This window comes from Salvelinus alpinus, chromosome 19 (genome assembly GCF_045679555.1).
Source record: "Salvelinus alpinus chromosome 19, SLU_Salpinus.1, whole genome shotgun sequence".
Classification (NCBI taxonomy): domain Eukaryota; kingdom Metazoa; phylum Chordata; class Actinopteri; order Salmoniformes; family Salmonidae; genus Salvelinus; species Salvelinus alpinus.
In genome coordinates, this window is record NC_092104.1 from 50,249,695 (window position 1) to 50,266,149 (window position 16,455).

The 16,455-nt window shown below is 44.9% G+C and overlaps 1 protein-coding gene across 1 annotated transcript in view; it reads left to right on the forward strand.

The window, feature by feature from the left end:
* adgrv1 (adhesion G protein-coupled receptor V1) overlaps positions 1-16,455 on the forward strand; it is a 180,652-nt gene that overhangs the window by 76,326 nt on the left and 87,871 nt on the right. The window contains exons 57-73 of the mRNA XM_071353942.1: positions 162-344; positions 504-683; positions 795-959; positions 1,105-1,225; positions 1,476-1,599; positions 1,926-2,064; positions 2,337-2,522; positions 2,817-3,052; positions 3,511-3,659; positions 6,226-6,424; positions 9,261-9,480; positions 12,795-13,034; positions 13,257-13,406; positions 13,964-14,452; positions 14,776-14,919; positions 15,727-15,898; positions 16,196-16,337. Coding sequence (XP_071210043.1) covers positions 162-344; positions 504-683; positions 795-959; positions 1,105-1,225; positions 1,476-1,599; positions 1,926-2,064; positions 2,337-2,522; positions 2,817-3,052; positions 3,511-3,659; positions 6,226-6,424; positions 9,261-9,480; positions 12,795-13,034; positions 13,257-13,406; positions 13,964-14,452; positions 14,776-14,919; positions 15,727-15,898; positions 16,196-16,337 — 3,239 coding nt within the window. The remainder of the gene's footprint in view (positions 1-161; positions 345-503; positions 684-794; positions 960-1,104; positions 1,226-1,475; positions 1,600-1,925; positions 2,065-2,336; positions 2,523-2,816; positions 3,053-3,510; positions 3,660-6,225; positions 6,425-9,260; positions 9,481-12,794; positions 13,035-13,256; positions 13,407-13,963; positions 14,453-14,775; positions 14,920-15,726; positions 15,899-16,195; positions 16,338-16,455) is intronic.

Genomic DNA, 16,455 nt, shown 5'->3' on the forward strand with positions numbered 1-16,455 from the left:
TATAGTGTCTCACAACACACTACAACAGTAACTGCTGTACGTGATGCTAAAGCTTAGAGACTATCTGAAAACTCTATCCAAAGAATGAATAAATGCAAACGGGTATTTGAATCCTATTCAAGTGTTAATGCTTCAACTCTGTTTCTGTATCGGCTTCTTAGGAAGAGTCCGGAGGGGTACTGGCCTATGAGGTGCCCCCGCCCGGGAACCTCCTCCGCCTACCTGTGGTGCGATTGGCTGGCAGGACTGGGAGAGTGGTGGTGTACTGGGAGGCTCGGACAATCACAGCCAGCCTCGATGACTTCATTCCTGCTTCTGGGAATATCACCTTTCAAGATGGCCAGGTAAAGTGATTATAACTAGGGCCAGAGAGTTTCTCCGGTTAGGTTACGTAGTTAGTTAAGTTAGGTCACCTCACTATGATCCACTTGGTCTAGATGAGCTTCTATGAAGGATCAGAGGCGTGTATTCCTCAGGTAAAAAAACTCTGGTTCTGTTTGCAGGGTGAAGCCTTTATTGACATCAGTATCGTGGATGACACGGAGGTGGAGTCTGCAGAGCGCTTCGGTGTGACTCTGATGCGTGTGATTGGTGGAGCCAGACTGGGGGAGGGGACCTCTGTGACCGTCACCATCCCCCCCAACGATTCACCGCTGGGCCGTTTTGGCTTCCAAGAGCAGACTGTGAGAGACCCAACATATTGCCCTACAGAGGATGAATACAGTTATCTTACTCAATCAAATACAACTTTATTCTAAACCATTATTATGCTAAACAAACGAATCTCCTTTCAGGTCACTATCAGCGAGCCAGCATTCACTAGTGACCCAGCTGCCATGGCAATGCTAACAGTGTTGCGCAGTGCGGGAGGAGAGGGGGCGGTGACACTGGTGTGGCGGCTGGAGGACGTGGCCCGGGATGACCTTTCACCTCTCAACGGAACACTGGTCTTCAGTGTGGTCAGTAGGGGGTGGGGCTAGGGTGGCCAAAGGGGAAGATGGTAGTAAGTCAGTTGACGGTGTTTTGCTCTGCTTGGTAATACTTGATGCTAAATGTACAGTAGTTTGTTGAAAAGACACTGATGTGAGACTTTGTGAACCTCAGACAGAGTTGAGGAAAACGTTGGTGATCCGGGCTCTGGCTGACGCTGTGTTGGAGGGAGACGAGAACTTCACTGTCCAGCTCCTGGCTGCCGAGAGTGGTGCTGTCATCGACCCCATTAACGGTCAGTATCTTTGGGCTGCCTCACATACAGTCTCTGGTCTATGGAGAGGAGAGGAATGCATTTTCCTCTGGAAGCTGATCTGAGGTCAGTTTGTCATTTTCAATCCTAATGGTTACAGTTAGGATTGGCAGGAGAGTAAGCTGGTCCTAGATGTGCCCATAGAGGCAACTTCTACCTGAGGTGTGTTTAAGGAGCTCCAGTGGAGGGCATTACACTGAACTGTGTCCCCTGGGTTGGTGTGTGTCTTCAGGGGTGGCCACCATCACCATCCAGGGAGACCGTGCAGCCCTGGGAACGGTGGGCATCGCTGAGGCCTCCAGGAATGTCCTGATAGGAGAACCTCAGGGAAACTATAATGGAACTGCTTTGATCAGGTACAGTTCGCAAAATTTCCTTTTGTAAGATAGCCGGGGGCAAAGTCATTAATATTCATGAGTTACATTGGGTGATTAGTTGATCCATCTGGGGCGTGTGATGTTACACAGATGCACTTTTACCTTTCCAGAAACTGTCTGTTGCTTGATATGATCAAGTTGACCCAACTTTGTGTGTGTGTGTGTGTGTGTGTGTGTGTGTGTGTGTGTGTGTGTGTGTGTGTGTGTGTGTGTGTGTGTGTGTGTGTGTGTGTGTGTGTGTGTGTGTGTGTGTGTGTGTGTGTGTGTGTGTGTACTGCATGGTTGTGCGTGTGTGTGGGTTGTAGCCTGGTACGAGGCCCAGGCATCTTCGGAGAGATCCAGGTCTACTGGAACATCACTCCCGCTGTGGCCTCTGAGTTTGAGGAGCTGTCTGGTGTGGTGACCATGCGAGACAGACAGTCTGCAGCCACCATCCGCCTTAAGGTATGACAACCACATTCAACACAGATGCTGTCTGTCTTTGACCATGGAATGATATTCATCACTAGGATCTTACCTTAACATACGGCGTCTTATCGTACCTCATCCTAATATGAAGTGAAAATGGATGCAACATGAATCATCCCCAATGCAACTGTGAAACGGAATACTCGTGTGAAGTGATGTAGCCTATCGGCCATTCATTTGAAACGGTATCCTAGTGTGGATGTTGGGACAGAGGCTGAAGGTAGTGGTGTTTGCTGCTGTTGTTTCAGGCGCTGGATGATGACATGGCGGAGGAGCGCCGTGTGTACCAGCTGACCCTGACCTCAGTCACGCCAGGGGCGGAGATCAGCCCCTCGGCCCAGCGGGCCACAGTCACCATGGCAGCTAGTGACCTCCCCTACGGCCTGTTCTCCTTCCCCCAGGGCCTCGCCGGGGCCTCTGAGGAGGAGGGCAAGGTGAGAGAGCCAAGGCAGTCCCAGGGCATGATCAAAAACGTCCACAGTGTTGAAATGCATTAGAGGACATCTACATGACTATTGCTGACCTATCAGAGCCTGAGAACAGTCTGACCTGCCCTATCCGAGGGAGAGTGGTTAAGGGAGGGAGGGATTAGGGAGGGTGATTAAGGGAGTGGCATGAAAGTCATTTGGCTTACTATGATGCAACCATGACAAATTGCCATTCAGTTGATGATATGGCAGCCTGCTTTTTCCCCTACCCCCCACCCTCCCTCTTCTCTTCTCCGTCAGGTCAATGTGACAGTGGTGCGTTCCATGGGCACGTTTGGGAGTGTGTGGGTGACCTACCAGACAGCAGGCAGTGTAGCGGTCAGTGGAGTGGACTTCACTGAAGCCTCGGGGCGCCTTCTTTTCAGCCCAGGCCAGACCACGCGTGGTGTCACATTGAGTATCCATGACGACGACCTCCCAGAGGGGCCTGAGGAGTTCTACCTCAACATCATCACCGTAGAGCTCCTTAACGACAGGTAGGTGGATCCTAGACACGAATCTAGAGTCAGCTCATTGTCTTCTCCCCCCAGTTAAGATTGGAAGTGTTGGGGAGGGAAAGCTGATCCGAGATCTGTTCCTAAGGGCGACTTCCACCGTGAGCTGTTGGTGTGCGGTTTTGGGTGTGTGAGTGGGAGGAGAATCTCAACCTTGGTCCATGATTTAATGACCTCTGTCACCCTCCTGTGAACTTCACTGTAAGAGTGGAAGGTGTTGGTCTCTGGGGTGGGAGGGGTGTGAGCAGTGGTGTAATGGAGGGTAAACGCACATAAACCCTGTCTACCTACCTTTTTGCAGAAAAATGCATTGAAAGTTTAGAGAGTGCTACTTTAATAACTGCGAACTGCACTCAGCGTTAACCCACTTCAATTGTTTTGGGACTGGGTGTGAGGTGGGGTGGTGTTGTCTCTGACCTCTGTCGCCCTCCTGTGGTCAGTACTGTGGACTTCAGCGTGATGGAGCACGGCCTGCAGCGAGACCAGCCTCCAGCCGTCGGCAACATCTCGTCCATCAGGATCGTCATCCAGAAGAGTGACAACGCTGAGGGTGTTCTGGAGTTCCTCCCTGACTATGTCAACATCACAGGTCAGTCTCTAAGCCTCTGACACGTTGACACTCTTCAACATAGCTACTGGAAGATAAGGCATCGCTTTAGGAAATGTCATCTCATCCTGTTAATATGCCATGGATATGCAGCAGAGAGGGATTCTGAGAGTGGTGATTGGATGAATGCAATATGTAAGGAGTACATGCAGTATTACATTTTACTTAAGGGACTGAATTCAGGAAGGTGAGCTTATGTCAAATGTTCAAGATTGGCTTTTTTAAAATTTGATAAAAATACAGACTCAGAGCTTCAAAGTGGTATATAATACACTGCAGTTGGGGGAAACATGGGAAAGTTATGCTTCTTTGAGACACTTGTTATTCCACTTTGGAGACAAGTAGGAGAAAAATGACGTTCACACCCTCTTAAGCCTTAGACACACCCATCTCTTTAATAATTCAAATATAAATGCATGAGTCAACATGGATTGTCCTTCAGAAAGTAGTCTCCCTATTATTCCCCTCCATTATCTCAGTCAATCATGGATCCTGCCTTTCTCCCTAAAGCTCAAAGCTTTCTCCTTGGCTATAGGCTCATAATTATTTCGTTTTATTCATATTTACCAGTGGAGGTTCCTCAGAGGAGGAAGGGTAGGACCATCCTTCTCAGTGAATTTCATAAAAATAAAAATATTGAAACATTTAAAAAGTGATACTTTTCAGATGAAACTATACTAAATATATTCCATGTCACCAAATAATTGATCATTTTGCAATGAAGGTCTACAGTAGCCTCAGCAATGCTCTGTAGGGTAGCACCATGGTGTAATCGGAGGAAAGCTAGCTTCTGTCCTCCTCTGGGTACATTGACTTCAATACAAACCTAGGAGGCTCTTTGTTCTCACCCCTTCCATAGACTTACACAGTAATTATGACAACTTCCTGTGGACGTCCTCCAACCTATCAGAGCTTTTGCAGCATGAACTGACATGTTGTCCGCCCAATCAAAGGATCAGAGAATTAATCTAGTACTGAAAGCATAAGCTACAGCTAGCTAGCACTGCAGTGCATAAAATGTGGTGAGTAGTTGACTGAAAGAGAAAGACAATAGATGAACAGTTTTGAACAAATAATTTTATTCCAAAATTAAGGAGAAGCAAGAGAGAGAGCTATATTTGGTTGTATTTAAATAAAAAAAAATCACTGAATGCAGCTAGCTAGTTTAGCCTACTCAAACACCTGGCTCCAACAGAGAGGGGTTCTGTTAGCTAGCTGGCTATGACTATCCAACACGGGAACTCTTCCAAGTCAAGGTAAGCTTTTGGTTTTATTAATTTATTGCCACTGGGGCCCGCCGGTGTAACTGCTAAACTGCTTTCTGACTGTCCTCTGAAATGCATGATTGTGGCGGGTTTATTAACATGTTAGTCCTAGCTACAGTATGTTGACTATGAGTTGACAACGATGTAGGCTGTGCATAGCGGTTAGCAGTCATGATATGAAGGTTTGGCTTGGAAAGGTTTTTTCGCCTGGTTACAGACAGCTGATGTGTCGTTCACTGAAGTCCACAAGTGAAGGGAAAAGGTGAGAGGAGGAGAGCACGTAGATAGTTGAGAGAAGAAATTATATACAAGGAGCAAAGTGATCGTGTTGTTTTATATGGCTGCTTAGGAAAGTGAACTGTGTTTGCTTGTGACCAGGGGTGTATTCATTACGCCGATTCTGTTGAAAAACAATTCTTAAACTGAAGCAAACGGAACAAAACGGGGATAAACATACCTGAATTTGTCCAATAGAAACTCTAATTTGCAAATGTTGGACTAATGATTACACCCTACATCAGCTAGATGCAAGCAAGAGTGTGCAAGGCAGTATTGAATATGTCACTGTCTGTCACCTAAATCACTCAAAGTTCTCTCGACCTGTGCAGCTACATTGGAAACGTTCATTCATAGGCTAGGTTGTAGCGACCTCATGATGGGTACAAGCAAAATTAGAAAACCATGTAATAGCCGAAACCTATCGATGTTACATTGAGCTGGGTGAATGGAATATGAATGACAGCATTTTTTTTACACCATTTCTACACAGTTTAAAAACTCTAAAATGCAATTTGGAGAAGAGCAAAAACAATCTAAATTGACTCCTGCCATTATCACCATGGGGCTGTAGCGTCATTAGTCTCCGACGATAGGGGTCTTAACATTCTATAAACATGTCATACAGCAATTAGATTTCAGTACCTTAATATTAAATTGTTGGTGTTGAGCAAGGGTATGACGACTGCCATACTCTTGAAAAAGATAAGGAGAGCCGCACACTCTAGGGGCTCAGATGCAATAATTTAATAACCAACGTTTTGACAGCCAAGCTGTCGTCATCAGTCTCTTTTTCTTTCTGCTAACCAGTCATTTGCCTAAAAATGTGTGCATTTCTTCCACCTCTAGCACTAACACACTTGATTCAACTACTCAACTCATCATTAAGCCTTTGATTTGAATCAGGTGTGTTACCAGGATTGAGAAACACTGTCCTATATAGTGCACTACTTTTGACCAGAGACCCATAGGTGCCATTTCTCTTCTCTCCTTTCTGTTATTTCCAGTGGAGGAGGACGTGGGCAGTGTGTCTATCCCGGTGGTGAGGAGGGTGGGTTCCTACGGCCTGGTCACAGCAGAGTACATATCCAGGGGCCTGACGGCCAGCCCAGGCCTGGACTACAGCCTGGCCAATGGCTCGCTCACCTTCCTCCACGGCCACAACACCAGTCACATCAACGTGACCATCATAGATGACCAGGACAGGTGAGTCAGTCTGTCTGTCTGTCTGATCACCCAGGCCTGCTACACGGCAAATCACCTACAGTACCAGTCAAACGTTTGGACACATCTACTCATTCAAATCAAATCAAATGTTATTTGTCACATGCGCCGAATACAAGCAGGTGTAGGCCTTACAGTGAAATGCTTACTTACAAGCCCTGAACCAACAATGCAGTTTTAAGAAAAATAAGTGTACGTTTAATAAAATTATAATAACAAATAATTAAAGAGCAGCAGTAAAATAACAGTAGCGAGGCTATATACAGTTGAAGTCGGAAGTTTACATACACTTAGGTTGGAGTCATTAAAACTCGTTTTTCAACCACACCACATATTTCTTGTTAACAAACTATAGTTTTGGCAAGTCGGTTAGGACATCTACTTTGTGCATGACACAAGTAATTTTTACAACAATTGTTTACAGACAGATTATTTCACTTATAATTCATTGTATCACAATTCCAGTGGGTCAGAAGTTTACATACACGATGTTGACTGTGCCTTTAAACAGCTTGGAAAATTCCAGAAAATGATGTCATGGCTTTAGAAGCTTCTGATAGGCTAATTGACATCATTTGAGTCAATTGGAGGTGTACCTGTGGATGTATTTCAAGGCCTACCTTCAAACTCAGTGCCTCTTTGCTTGACATCACGGGAAAATCAAAAGAAATCAGCCAAGACCTCAGGAAAAAAATATGTAGATCTCCACAATTCCGGTTCATCCTTGGGAGCAATTTCCAAACGCCTCAAGGTACCACGTTCATCTGTACAAACAATAGTACGCAACTTTAAACACCATGAGACCACACAGCCATCATACCGCTCAGGAAGGAAAAGTATCTATATCCACAGTAAAACGAGTCCTATATCAACATAACCTGAAAGGCTGCGCAGAAGCCACTGCTCCAAAACCCCCATAAAACAGTCAGACTACGGTTTGCAACTGCACATGGGGACAAAGATCATACCTTTTGGAGAAATGTCCCTTGGTCTGATGAAACAAAAATAGAACTGTTTGGCCATGATGACCATCGTTATGTTTGGAAGAAAAGGGGGGAGGTTTGCAAGCCGAAGAACACCATCCCAACCATGAAGCACGGGGGTGGCAGCATCATGTTGTGGGGGTGCTTTGCTGCAGGAGGGACTGATGCACTTCACAAAATAGATGGCTTCATGAGGTAGCAAAATTATGTGGATATATTGAAGCAACATCTCAAGACATCAGTCAGGAAGTTAAAGCTTGGTTACAAATGAGTCTTCCAAATGGACAATGACCCCAAGCATACTTCCAAAGTTGTGGCAAAATGGCTTAAGGACAACACAGTCAAGGTATTGGAGTGGCCATCACAAAACCCTGACCTCAACCCTACTTAAAATTTGTGGGCAGAACTGAAAAAGCGTGTGCGAGCAAGGAGGCCGACAAACCTGACTCAGTTACACCAGCTCTGTCAGGAGGAATGGGCCAAAATTCACCCAACTTATTGTGGGAAGCTTGTGGAAGGCTACCTGAACGTTTGACCCAAGTTAAACAATTTAAAGGCAATGCTACCACATACTAACTGGGTGTATGTAAACTTCTGACCCACTGGGAATGTGATGAAAGAAATAAAAGCTGAAATAAATCATTCTCTATTATTCTATTATTCTATTATTCTGATTATTCTATATTTCACATTCTTAAAATAAAGTGGTGATCCTAACTGACCTAAGACAGGGAATTTTTACTAGGATTACATGTCAGGAATTGTGAAAAACTGAGTTTAAATGTATTTGGCTAATGTGTATGTAAACTTCCGACTTCACCTGTCCACAGAGTCAATGTGCGTGGGCACAGGTTAGTCGAGGTAATTGAGATGTGTTGTTACCTACCCCTACCACCCGGATAAAAATCAGTGCGTGATGACGTAGTGCACACACAATTTCATTTTTCGTTTAAGTTTTCATGTACCAAATAAAAATCTACATTTTCAATGTGTTTCCATTGCATTTTCAACTCTACCGATAGTTTTGTCACAAACCTTTGCGTTAAATAACAAATGTGCCTACTCTGGTCTTGGCACCTGCGCTATAGCCAACAGCTCGCAGATACAGAGCGGGTAGGCTGTGCGGGTTGGCTCGTCAACATGATTAGATTGTTATGGATAAATGAGAGAAAATGTTTATTTGTCAAATGGCAGTCAAGCATCGATCATCATGTCACCAGAAAAAGAGCATAGATAGTTATTGGAAAGGAGCATCAAGATCAACGTGTACTTTCACCACCCTGTGAAGTTCATCGTAACTTATTTCATCTGTAGCCTAATAAACTGCATGCTTTCCCCTAGTTGTAGTGGGAGGAGAACACAACATGACATCGTGTGACTCTATGTTTCTTCGATATGATGGTTATTATATAAATACTTGCGCATAAAGACGTTTCCATTTCTTGCATAATTAATTTTACCGACACAAAAAGATCCCACCATGTCGAATGAACAAATTATTTGTTGGCATTAATACAATTGTACAGAAACTTCCTGTTTCCATCACAGCTGTTGTGATTTTATTTTTATACGGTAGGACTTTACTAGCATAAATAGTGTGGATGGAAACTTGCTTATTGAGGCGTTTTTACAGTGTCACCTTTTTGATCTGGATGCCCTGTCTTTAGTCAGCTGTTCTACAACACAAAATTCCAATATACTCTCTAGTTTTGACTCATCTCGTCTCTCCTTATGTGTCTGCTGTTTGTATCTGAACCGGGCTTAAGAGTTTCTATAAAGAAATGTATGTGAACATAGAGAGACCAGTAATGAGCATGTTGGAACTTTTCTTCCAGGGAGTATGCCGAGATGTTTGAGATCCAGCTGTTCAGCGCCACGGGCGGAGCCATACTGGGGACTCATTTGGTCGCCAGTGTTACCATCGCCAAGAGCGACTCACCCAACGGCGTGGTCCGTTTCCTGAACGAGAGCGTGATCACCCTGGTGAACCCCAACAGCACCCTGAGGCTCAGCCTGTTCCTGGAGAGGGTGGGCGGGCTAGTGGGCAACACTACGGTAAGCCTACTGGGACCATCCACTTCCTCTGTCTGGTCTCTCTCTCTCCCTCCTCTTGTTCGCACAGGAGGTTGGTGAGGGGAGGATGGCTCATAATAATGGCTAGAATGGAGTGAATGGAATGGTATCAAACACAAGGAAGCCATGTGTTCAATGTGTCAATTTCATTACATTCCAGCCAGTATTCCAGCCATTACTATGAGCCTGTCCGCCCCAATTCAGGTGCTAACAGCCGCCTGTACTTGCTAGGCCTATAGACATCTAAGCAACTTTCGGGCCAGTTTCCCGGACACAGACTAAGAATTATGCTCAATGGAGAATCTCCAGTGAAAGTACTTTTTAGTTCAGGACGAACCTGAATCTGTGTTCGGGAAACTAGTGTATAACCGCCATGTTTTGTCTCTCTGACCTCGTAGTACAAGAGCATGTTCACCATCATCGTTTCTCTGCCAGATAGATGTCCATCATTCATTCTATGTTGCTAAACTTAATGACACTGTAATGTTATTAGCCTACAGTGCCTTCGAAGTATTCACACCACTTGACTTATTCCCCATTTTGCTGTGTTATCGCGTGGATTTAAATATTAAATGAGATCTTTTTGTCACTCGCAATACTCCGTGAGGTGAAATTAGGTAATATTTTTAAAATAAAGATTTTCCAAATTAATGAAAAGCTGAAATATCTTGAGTCTATAAGTATTCAACCCCTTTGTTATGGCAAATGTAAATAAGTTAAGGAGAAAAAAAATTGCTTAACAAGTCACATAATAAGTTGCACCCTGTGTGCAATAATAGTGTTTAACAGGATGTTTTAATGACTACCTCATCTCTGTACCCCACACATACAATTATTAGTGTGAGTGAAAAGAAAACCTGTACAGAATACAAATATATTTTTTAAATGCAACCTGTTTGCAACCAGGCACTAAAGTAATACTGCAATAAATGTGGCAAAGCAATTCACTTTTTGTCCTAAATACAAAGTGTTATGTTTGGGGCAAATCCAATACAACACATTACTACTGAGTACCACTATCCATATTTTCAAGCATAGTGGTGTCTGCATCATGTTATGGGTATGCTTGTAATCATTAAGGACTGTGGAGTTTTTCAGGATAAAAAAGAAACGGAATGAAGCTAAGCACAGGCAAAATCCTAGAGGAAAACTTTTTCCAGTCTGTTTTCCACCAGACACTGGGAGATAAATTCCCCTTTCAGCAGGGCAGTAATCTACACTGGAGTTGCTTACCAAGAAGACAGTGAATGTTCCTGAGTGGCTGAGTTACAGTTTTAACTTAAATCTACTTGAAAATCTGTGGCAAGACCTGAAAATGGTAGTCTAGCAATGATCAACAACCAATTAGACAGAACTCGAAGCATTTTGAAAAGAATAATGGGCAAATGTTGCACAGTCCAGGATTGGAAAGCTCTTAGAGACTTATGCAGAAAGACTCACAGCTGTAATCGCTGCCAAAGGTACTTCTACAAAGTATGGACTCAAGGGTGTGAAAACTTACAGTACCAGTCAAAAGTTTGGACACACCTACTCATTCAAGGGTTTTTCTTTATTTTTACTATTTTCTATATTGTAGAATAATAGTGAAGACATAACTATGAAATAACACATGTGGAATCATGTAGTAATGGGTTAAACAAATCAAAATGTACAGTAGTCACCCTTTGCCTTGATGCCAGCTTTGCACACTCTTGGCATTCTCTCAACCAGCTTCACCTGGGATGCTTTTCCAACAGCCTTGAATGAGTTCCCACATAGACTGAGCACGTTTTGGCTGCTTTTCCTTCACTCTGCGGTCCAAGTCATCCCAATCTCAATTGGGTTGGGGTTGAGTGATTGTGGAGGCCAGGTCATCTGATGCAGCACTCCATCACTCTCATTCTTGGTCAAATAGCCCTTACACAGCCTGGAGGTGTGTTGGGTCATTGTCCTCATGAAAAACAAATGATAGTCCCACTAAGTGCAAACTAGATGGGATGGCATATCGCTGCAGAATGCTATGGTAGCCATGCTGGTTAAGTGTGCCTTGAATTCTAAATAAATCACAGACAGTGTCATCAGCAAAGCACCATCACACCTCCTCCTCCATGCTTCACGGAGGGAACCACACATGAAGAGATCATCCGTTCACCTACTCTGGGTCTCACAGAACCAAAAATCTAATTTGATTTCCACCGGTCTCATGTCCATTGCTTGTGTTTCTTGCCCCAAGCAAGTCTCTTCTTCAAATTGGTGTCCTTTAGTATTGGTTTCTTTGCAGCAATTCAACCATGAAGGCCTGATTCACGCAGTCTCCTCTGAACAGTTGATGTTGAGATGTGTCTGTTACTTGAACTCTGTGAAGCATTTATTTGGGCTGCAATTTCTGTGGCTGGTAACGCTAATGACCTCTGGGTCTTCCTTTCCTGTGGCGGTCCTCATACAAGCCAGTTTCATCATAGCGCTTGATGGTTTTTGCGACTGCGCTTGAAGAAACTTTCAAAGTTCTTGAAATGTTCCAGATTGACTGACATTCATGTCTTAAAGTAATGATGGACTGTCGTTTCTCTTTGCTTATTTGAGCTGTTCTTGCCATAATATGGACTTGGTCTTTTACCAAATAGGGCTATCTTCTGTGTACCACCCCTATCTTGTCACAACACAACGGATTGGCTCAAACTCATTAAGAAGGAAAGAAATTCCACAAATGAACAAATTAACTTTGTGTTAATTGAAATGCATTCCAGGTGACTACCTCATGAAGCTGGTTGAGAGAATGCCAAGAGTATGGAAATCTGTCATCAATGCAAAGGGTGGCTACTTTGAAGAATCTCAAATGTAAAATCTATTTTGATTTTTGTAGCACTTTTTTGGTTGCTACATGATTCCATATGTGTTGTTTCATAGTTTTGATGTCTTCACTATTATTCTACGATGTACAAAATCGAAACATTTAAGAAAAACGCTGGAATGAGTAGCTGTGTCCAAACTTTTAACTGGTACTGTATGTTAATGAGTTATTTCTGTATTTCATGTTCAATAAACGTGTAAACATTTCTAAAAACATGTTTTCACTTTGTCATTTTGGGGTATTGTGTGTAGATGGATGAGAAAAAAATCTATTTCATCCATTTTGAATTCAGACTGTAACACAAAATGTGGAATAAGTCAATATTATGGATAATGTGTTTTTCACAAGGAATCGATTTGTTGATCAAATATTTGGTAAGTAATGTATTCGTCTTCATCTAAATGTCTTTACAAGCATGAATGTGATGCATACCAGCCAATCTGAATAATTGATGTCCTTTCCTCAGATAACATGGAGCATGCTGGGTCCCAACACCAAAGAGGTCTTACCACCCGTAAACACAGACATTGGTGAACCTGTGAACGGATCGTTTCATTTCAGAGATGGAGAGGGGGGATTACGCATCATCGATCTGAGTATTCTCCCCCATGGGGAGGTGGAGGTGGCGGAGACCTTTGTAGTCATGCTTGAGCTCCTCTCAGGAGACATGGACATTGACCCCCAAGCGGGCTCTGTCACGCTCAAGGTATGTCACCCTCCCAACGAGTAACATCTCAATTTTAATATGCACTCCAGTTATATTCAAACCATTATTGCATCCTATTGAAATGACTTCACAGTCTCTTATCGATATTTAAGAGTCTCTGAGTCATGATGATGTGTTTGTGGGTTTGTGTCTCTGAATCTGTGTGTGTGTGTGTGTGTGTCTATATTCTGCATGTGGTGTGTGTGTGTGTCTCTATCTCAGATTGAGAAGTTTGGTGACCCTAATGGCATAGTGCAGTTCACGGAGGAGGACCTTAGAGAGCGTGTGTACAGTGAGCCCACAGACAGAGAGGGGCCGCTCAACATCTCCCTCCTCATCACACGCAGAGAGGGCGTCATGGGCAACATCACAGTAAGACCACCTCGGGGGATGACATCATACAGTTACAGCCAGCAATAGGCTTTATAGGCAATGCTCATGCTTTAAGTGTGTCCCTTTGTTTCAGATGTACTCAGAGAATGTATTGACAATGCATGAAGTTTATAATAGACTCACACTGTCATTACACTGTATGTTGTCACGGTTGTTGAGAGACGGACCAAGGCGCAGCGTTTGTTGAGTTCCACATATTTATTCAAAGTGAAACGTCTTTAACCAAAACAATAAACAAGCAACATAACGCGACTACGTGGTGACACACGCACCAACACCAACAATATCCCACAAATACAGGTGGGAAAAATGGCTACCTAAATATGATCCCCAATTAGAGGCAACGATTACCAGCTGCCTCTAATTGGGAACCATACAAAACACCAACATAGAAATATTGAACTAGAACACCCCCTAGTCACGCCCTGACCTACTACACCATAGAGAACCAAGGGCTCTCTACGGTCAGGGCGTGACATATGTCCTATAGCGTACAGCCAATTCCCATGTATGTTATAGATGTGTGTGTCTCTCAGGTGCACTGGCAGATCCTGAGTGACTCTGACACATCGGGGGATTTCTCTGACCTCAGCGGCTCCGTGGTCATCCTGGAGGGTCAGAGGGGGGCAGAGGTGGTCCTCGCCCTGCTGCCCGACGCCGTGCCCGAGCTGGAGGAGCTCTACACGCTCAGGCTGAGCGCCGTAGAGGGCGGCGCCACCCTGGACGCCAACCGCAGTAGCACCCGACTCAGAGTGCGGGCCAACGACGAGCCGCACGGTTTGTTTGGGCTGGAGGCGGAGCAGCAGGCGGTGGTGGTGGCAGGGATGGGGGCTGCGCTGGGGAGACTCCTGACCCTGAAGGTGACTCGGCAGGCTGGAGCCTTCGGCAACGCCAGTGTGGGCTACCGGATCAGTACTGGGCCTGGGCTGGATGGACAGGAGCTGCTGGGAGAGGCGGCTGTGGGGAGAGCCCTGGTCAAGGATGGGGAGGACTCAGCCTCTGTTTATGTGCCAATTAATAGTCAGGTAAGGGACCATTGGGGCCAGAGATAGTATACTCAAGACCAGGGTCCCCAATGATTTATAACCGTCAATGGGGGATCATGCATTCGTGCCACAACTGAATTTATATATTTCCTGGCAATGCATGTAGATAACTTTGAATCTATATAGTTTTCCTGTTTTTGCATAATTTGTAATGATGAACATCACAAATGACCTAATAAGATCAAAACTATCTCCAGTATATCAAAGTACCCTTTATGGCTACAATGCCCTGTCGCTGACCCTGTAGTCATGCTTACCAGACTGAAAATCTCTCTCTCTGTCTCTCGCTCTCTGTCTTGTAGGTGTTTCTCTCAGTGGGTGTGAACTTCACTGTGGAGCTAACAGACGTGAGCCTTCTGGGACCTCTCCCCAGCTCCCCACCCCGCCTCCTACTGGAGGCCAAGGTCGCCGTAGTGACCGTCCCAGAGGAAGCAGCCAGCGCTGAGGTATGAGTCAATAACTTTATTGAGTAGGGTGAAGTTGCACCTAGACGCTGATCTTGGGTCAGTTTTGCATTTGACCCACTAATGTTTAAGGATAGGATTTGGGGATCTCAGCACAGGGGAAACTTCTCCCCGGAGCTAACTGTATTGTCCCAATGGGGAAGCAAGGTGTACTGTATGTGTTGGGCCTTAGTTCGACTCATGTTTATACCTCCTGTCTCACATTACATTAACCCAAGATGAGGAGGATGCTGACTGAATTACTGGTCTGTGGTTGGTAGCCCCTCCCTCTGAACACCCAACCTTTCTGTCAGGACTTATGACAGACTAATGTAACATACATTTCTTCTCAATCAGTTGACCAGCTTGGTGGTGACCACGACATAGGCTTAGTCTATTGACCTAGCTAGCTACCCCGACTATCTCTTCTACTACCAGACAGTATTATCCAAGCATTTACAGCGGCACACAGGGCTGTGGACAATCTTAATGCCAACTTTGTTTCAAAGTTTCATCACGTCATTGCAGAGAGTCACCGTTACAGTGGAAACGGTCTCAACCATTCGTCTAGTTTTTTTTCTGTCTGAATGCCCCATCTATAGTCAGCTGTTCTATAGCTCATAATTCCAAAGCGGTCGAGTTTTGCTTTGTCTCATCTCACTATGTTGTCTATTAGATCTTTGCTGGGCTTTAATGTAACACTCATGAAGTCATCCCTTATTCCTTTTCCTCTGTATGGCTTGTGTGTGTGTGTGTGTGTGTGTGTGTGTGTGTGTGTGTGTGTGTGTGTGTGTGTGTGTGTGTGTGTAGGTGGGCTTTGCCTCGTTGGCACTGCAGGTCTCCAGTGTGGAGACGGGTGTGTGTGAGGCGCTGGTGTCCAGGACGGGGCTGTTTGGGGGGGTGAGGGTGGAGTGGAGCGCAGGGTACCCCCCTGGACAGGCTCCAGTTGGGTTCAAGCCTGGAGTTATCACCCCCAGCTCAGGTAAGGCCCTCAGACGGGAAACTCACCACTGTGCGCTTGAGAAGAGGTTTGGTGACATGTTTATCTGCCTATCTGAGATGTTGAAGTCTCTCTCTCTCTAAACACAGAAGGGCATGTGAATAGGCTGATAAGTGTTCCTTTTCTCTATGTAAACCCACCAGACACATTCCACCTCCTCCAGTCTCATTTACATCTCTTTTTTCCCCAAACGCCACCACCAACAAACGCCCTACAAAATGACCAAACTGATAGTATTGATGTAGGGTGTTGTCTGAGGGTGTTTGTCGTATTCCTCAGGCTCGGTGACCCTGGCCCATGGAGAGAGGAGCAAGACTGTGTTCCTCCAGGCACTCCCTGATGTGTCTGAGCCAGCGGCCTACGCCCTCCACCTCACTGCAGCCGGCTCCAGCTCACCTGTTCCTGGAGTAGCCAGACTCAGGTACAGTAACTAGCCTCACCTGCCAGGCTTATAACGCTCCTATATACTGTCGACACAACGGTTGGAACGAGACTGCCTTCTGACTGAAGATTGCATTCTGTATGTAATAGTACTGTTA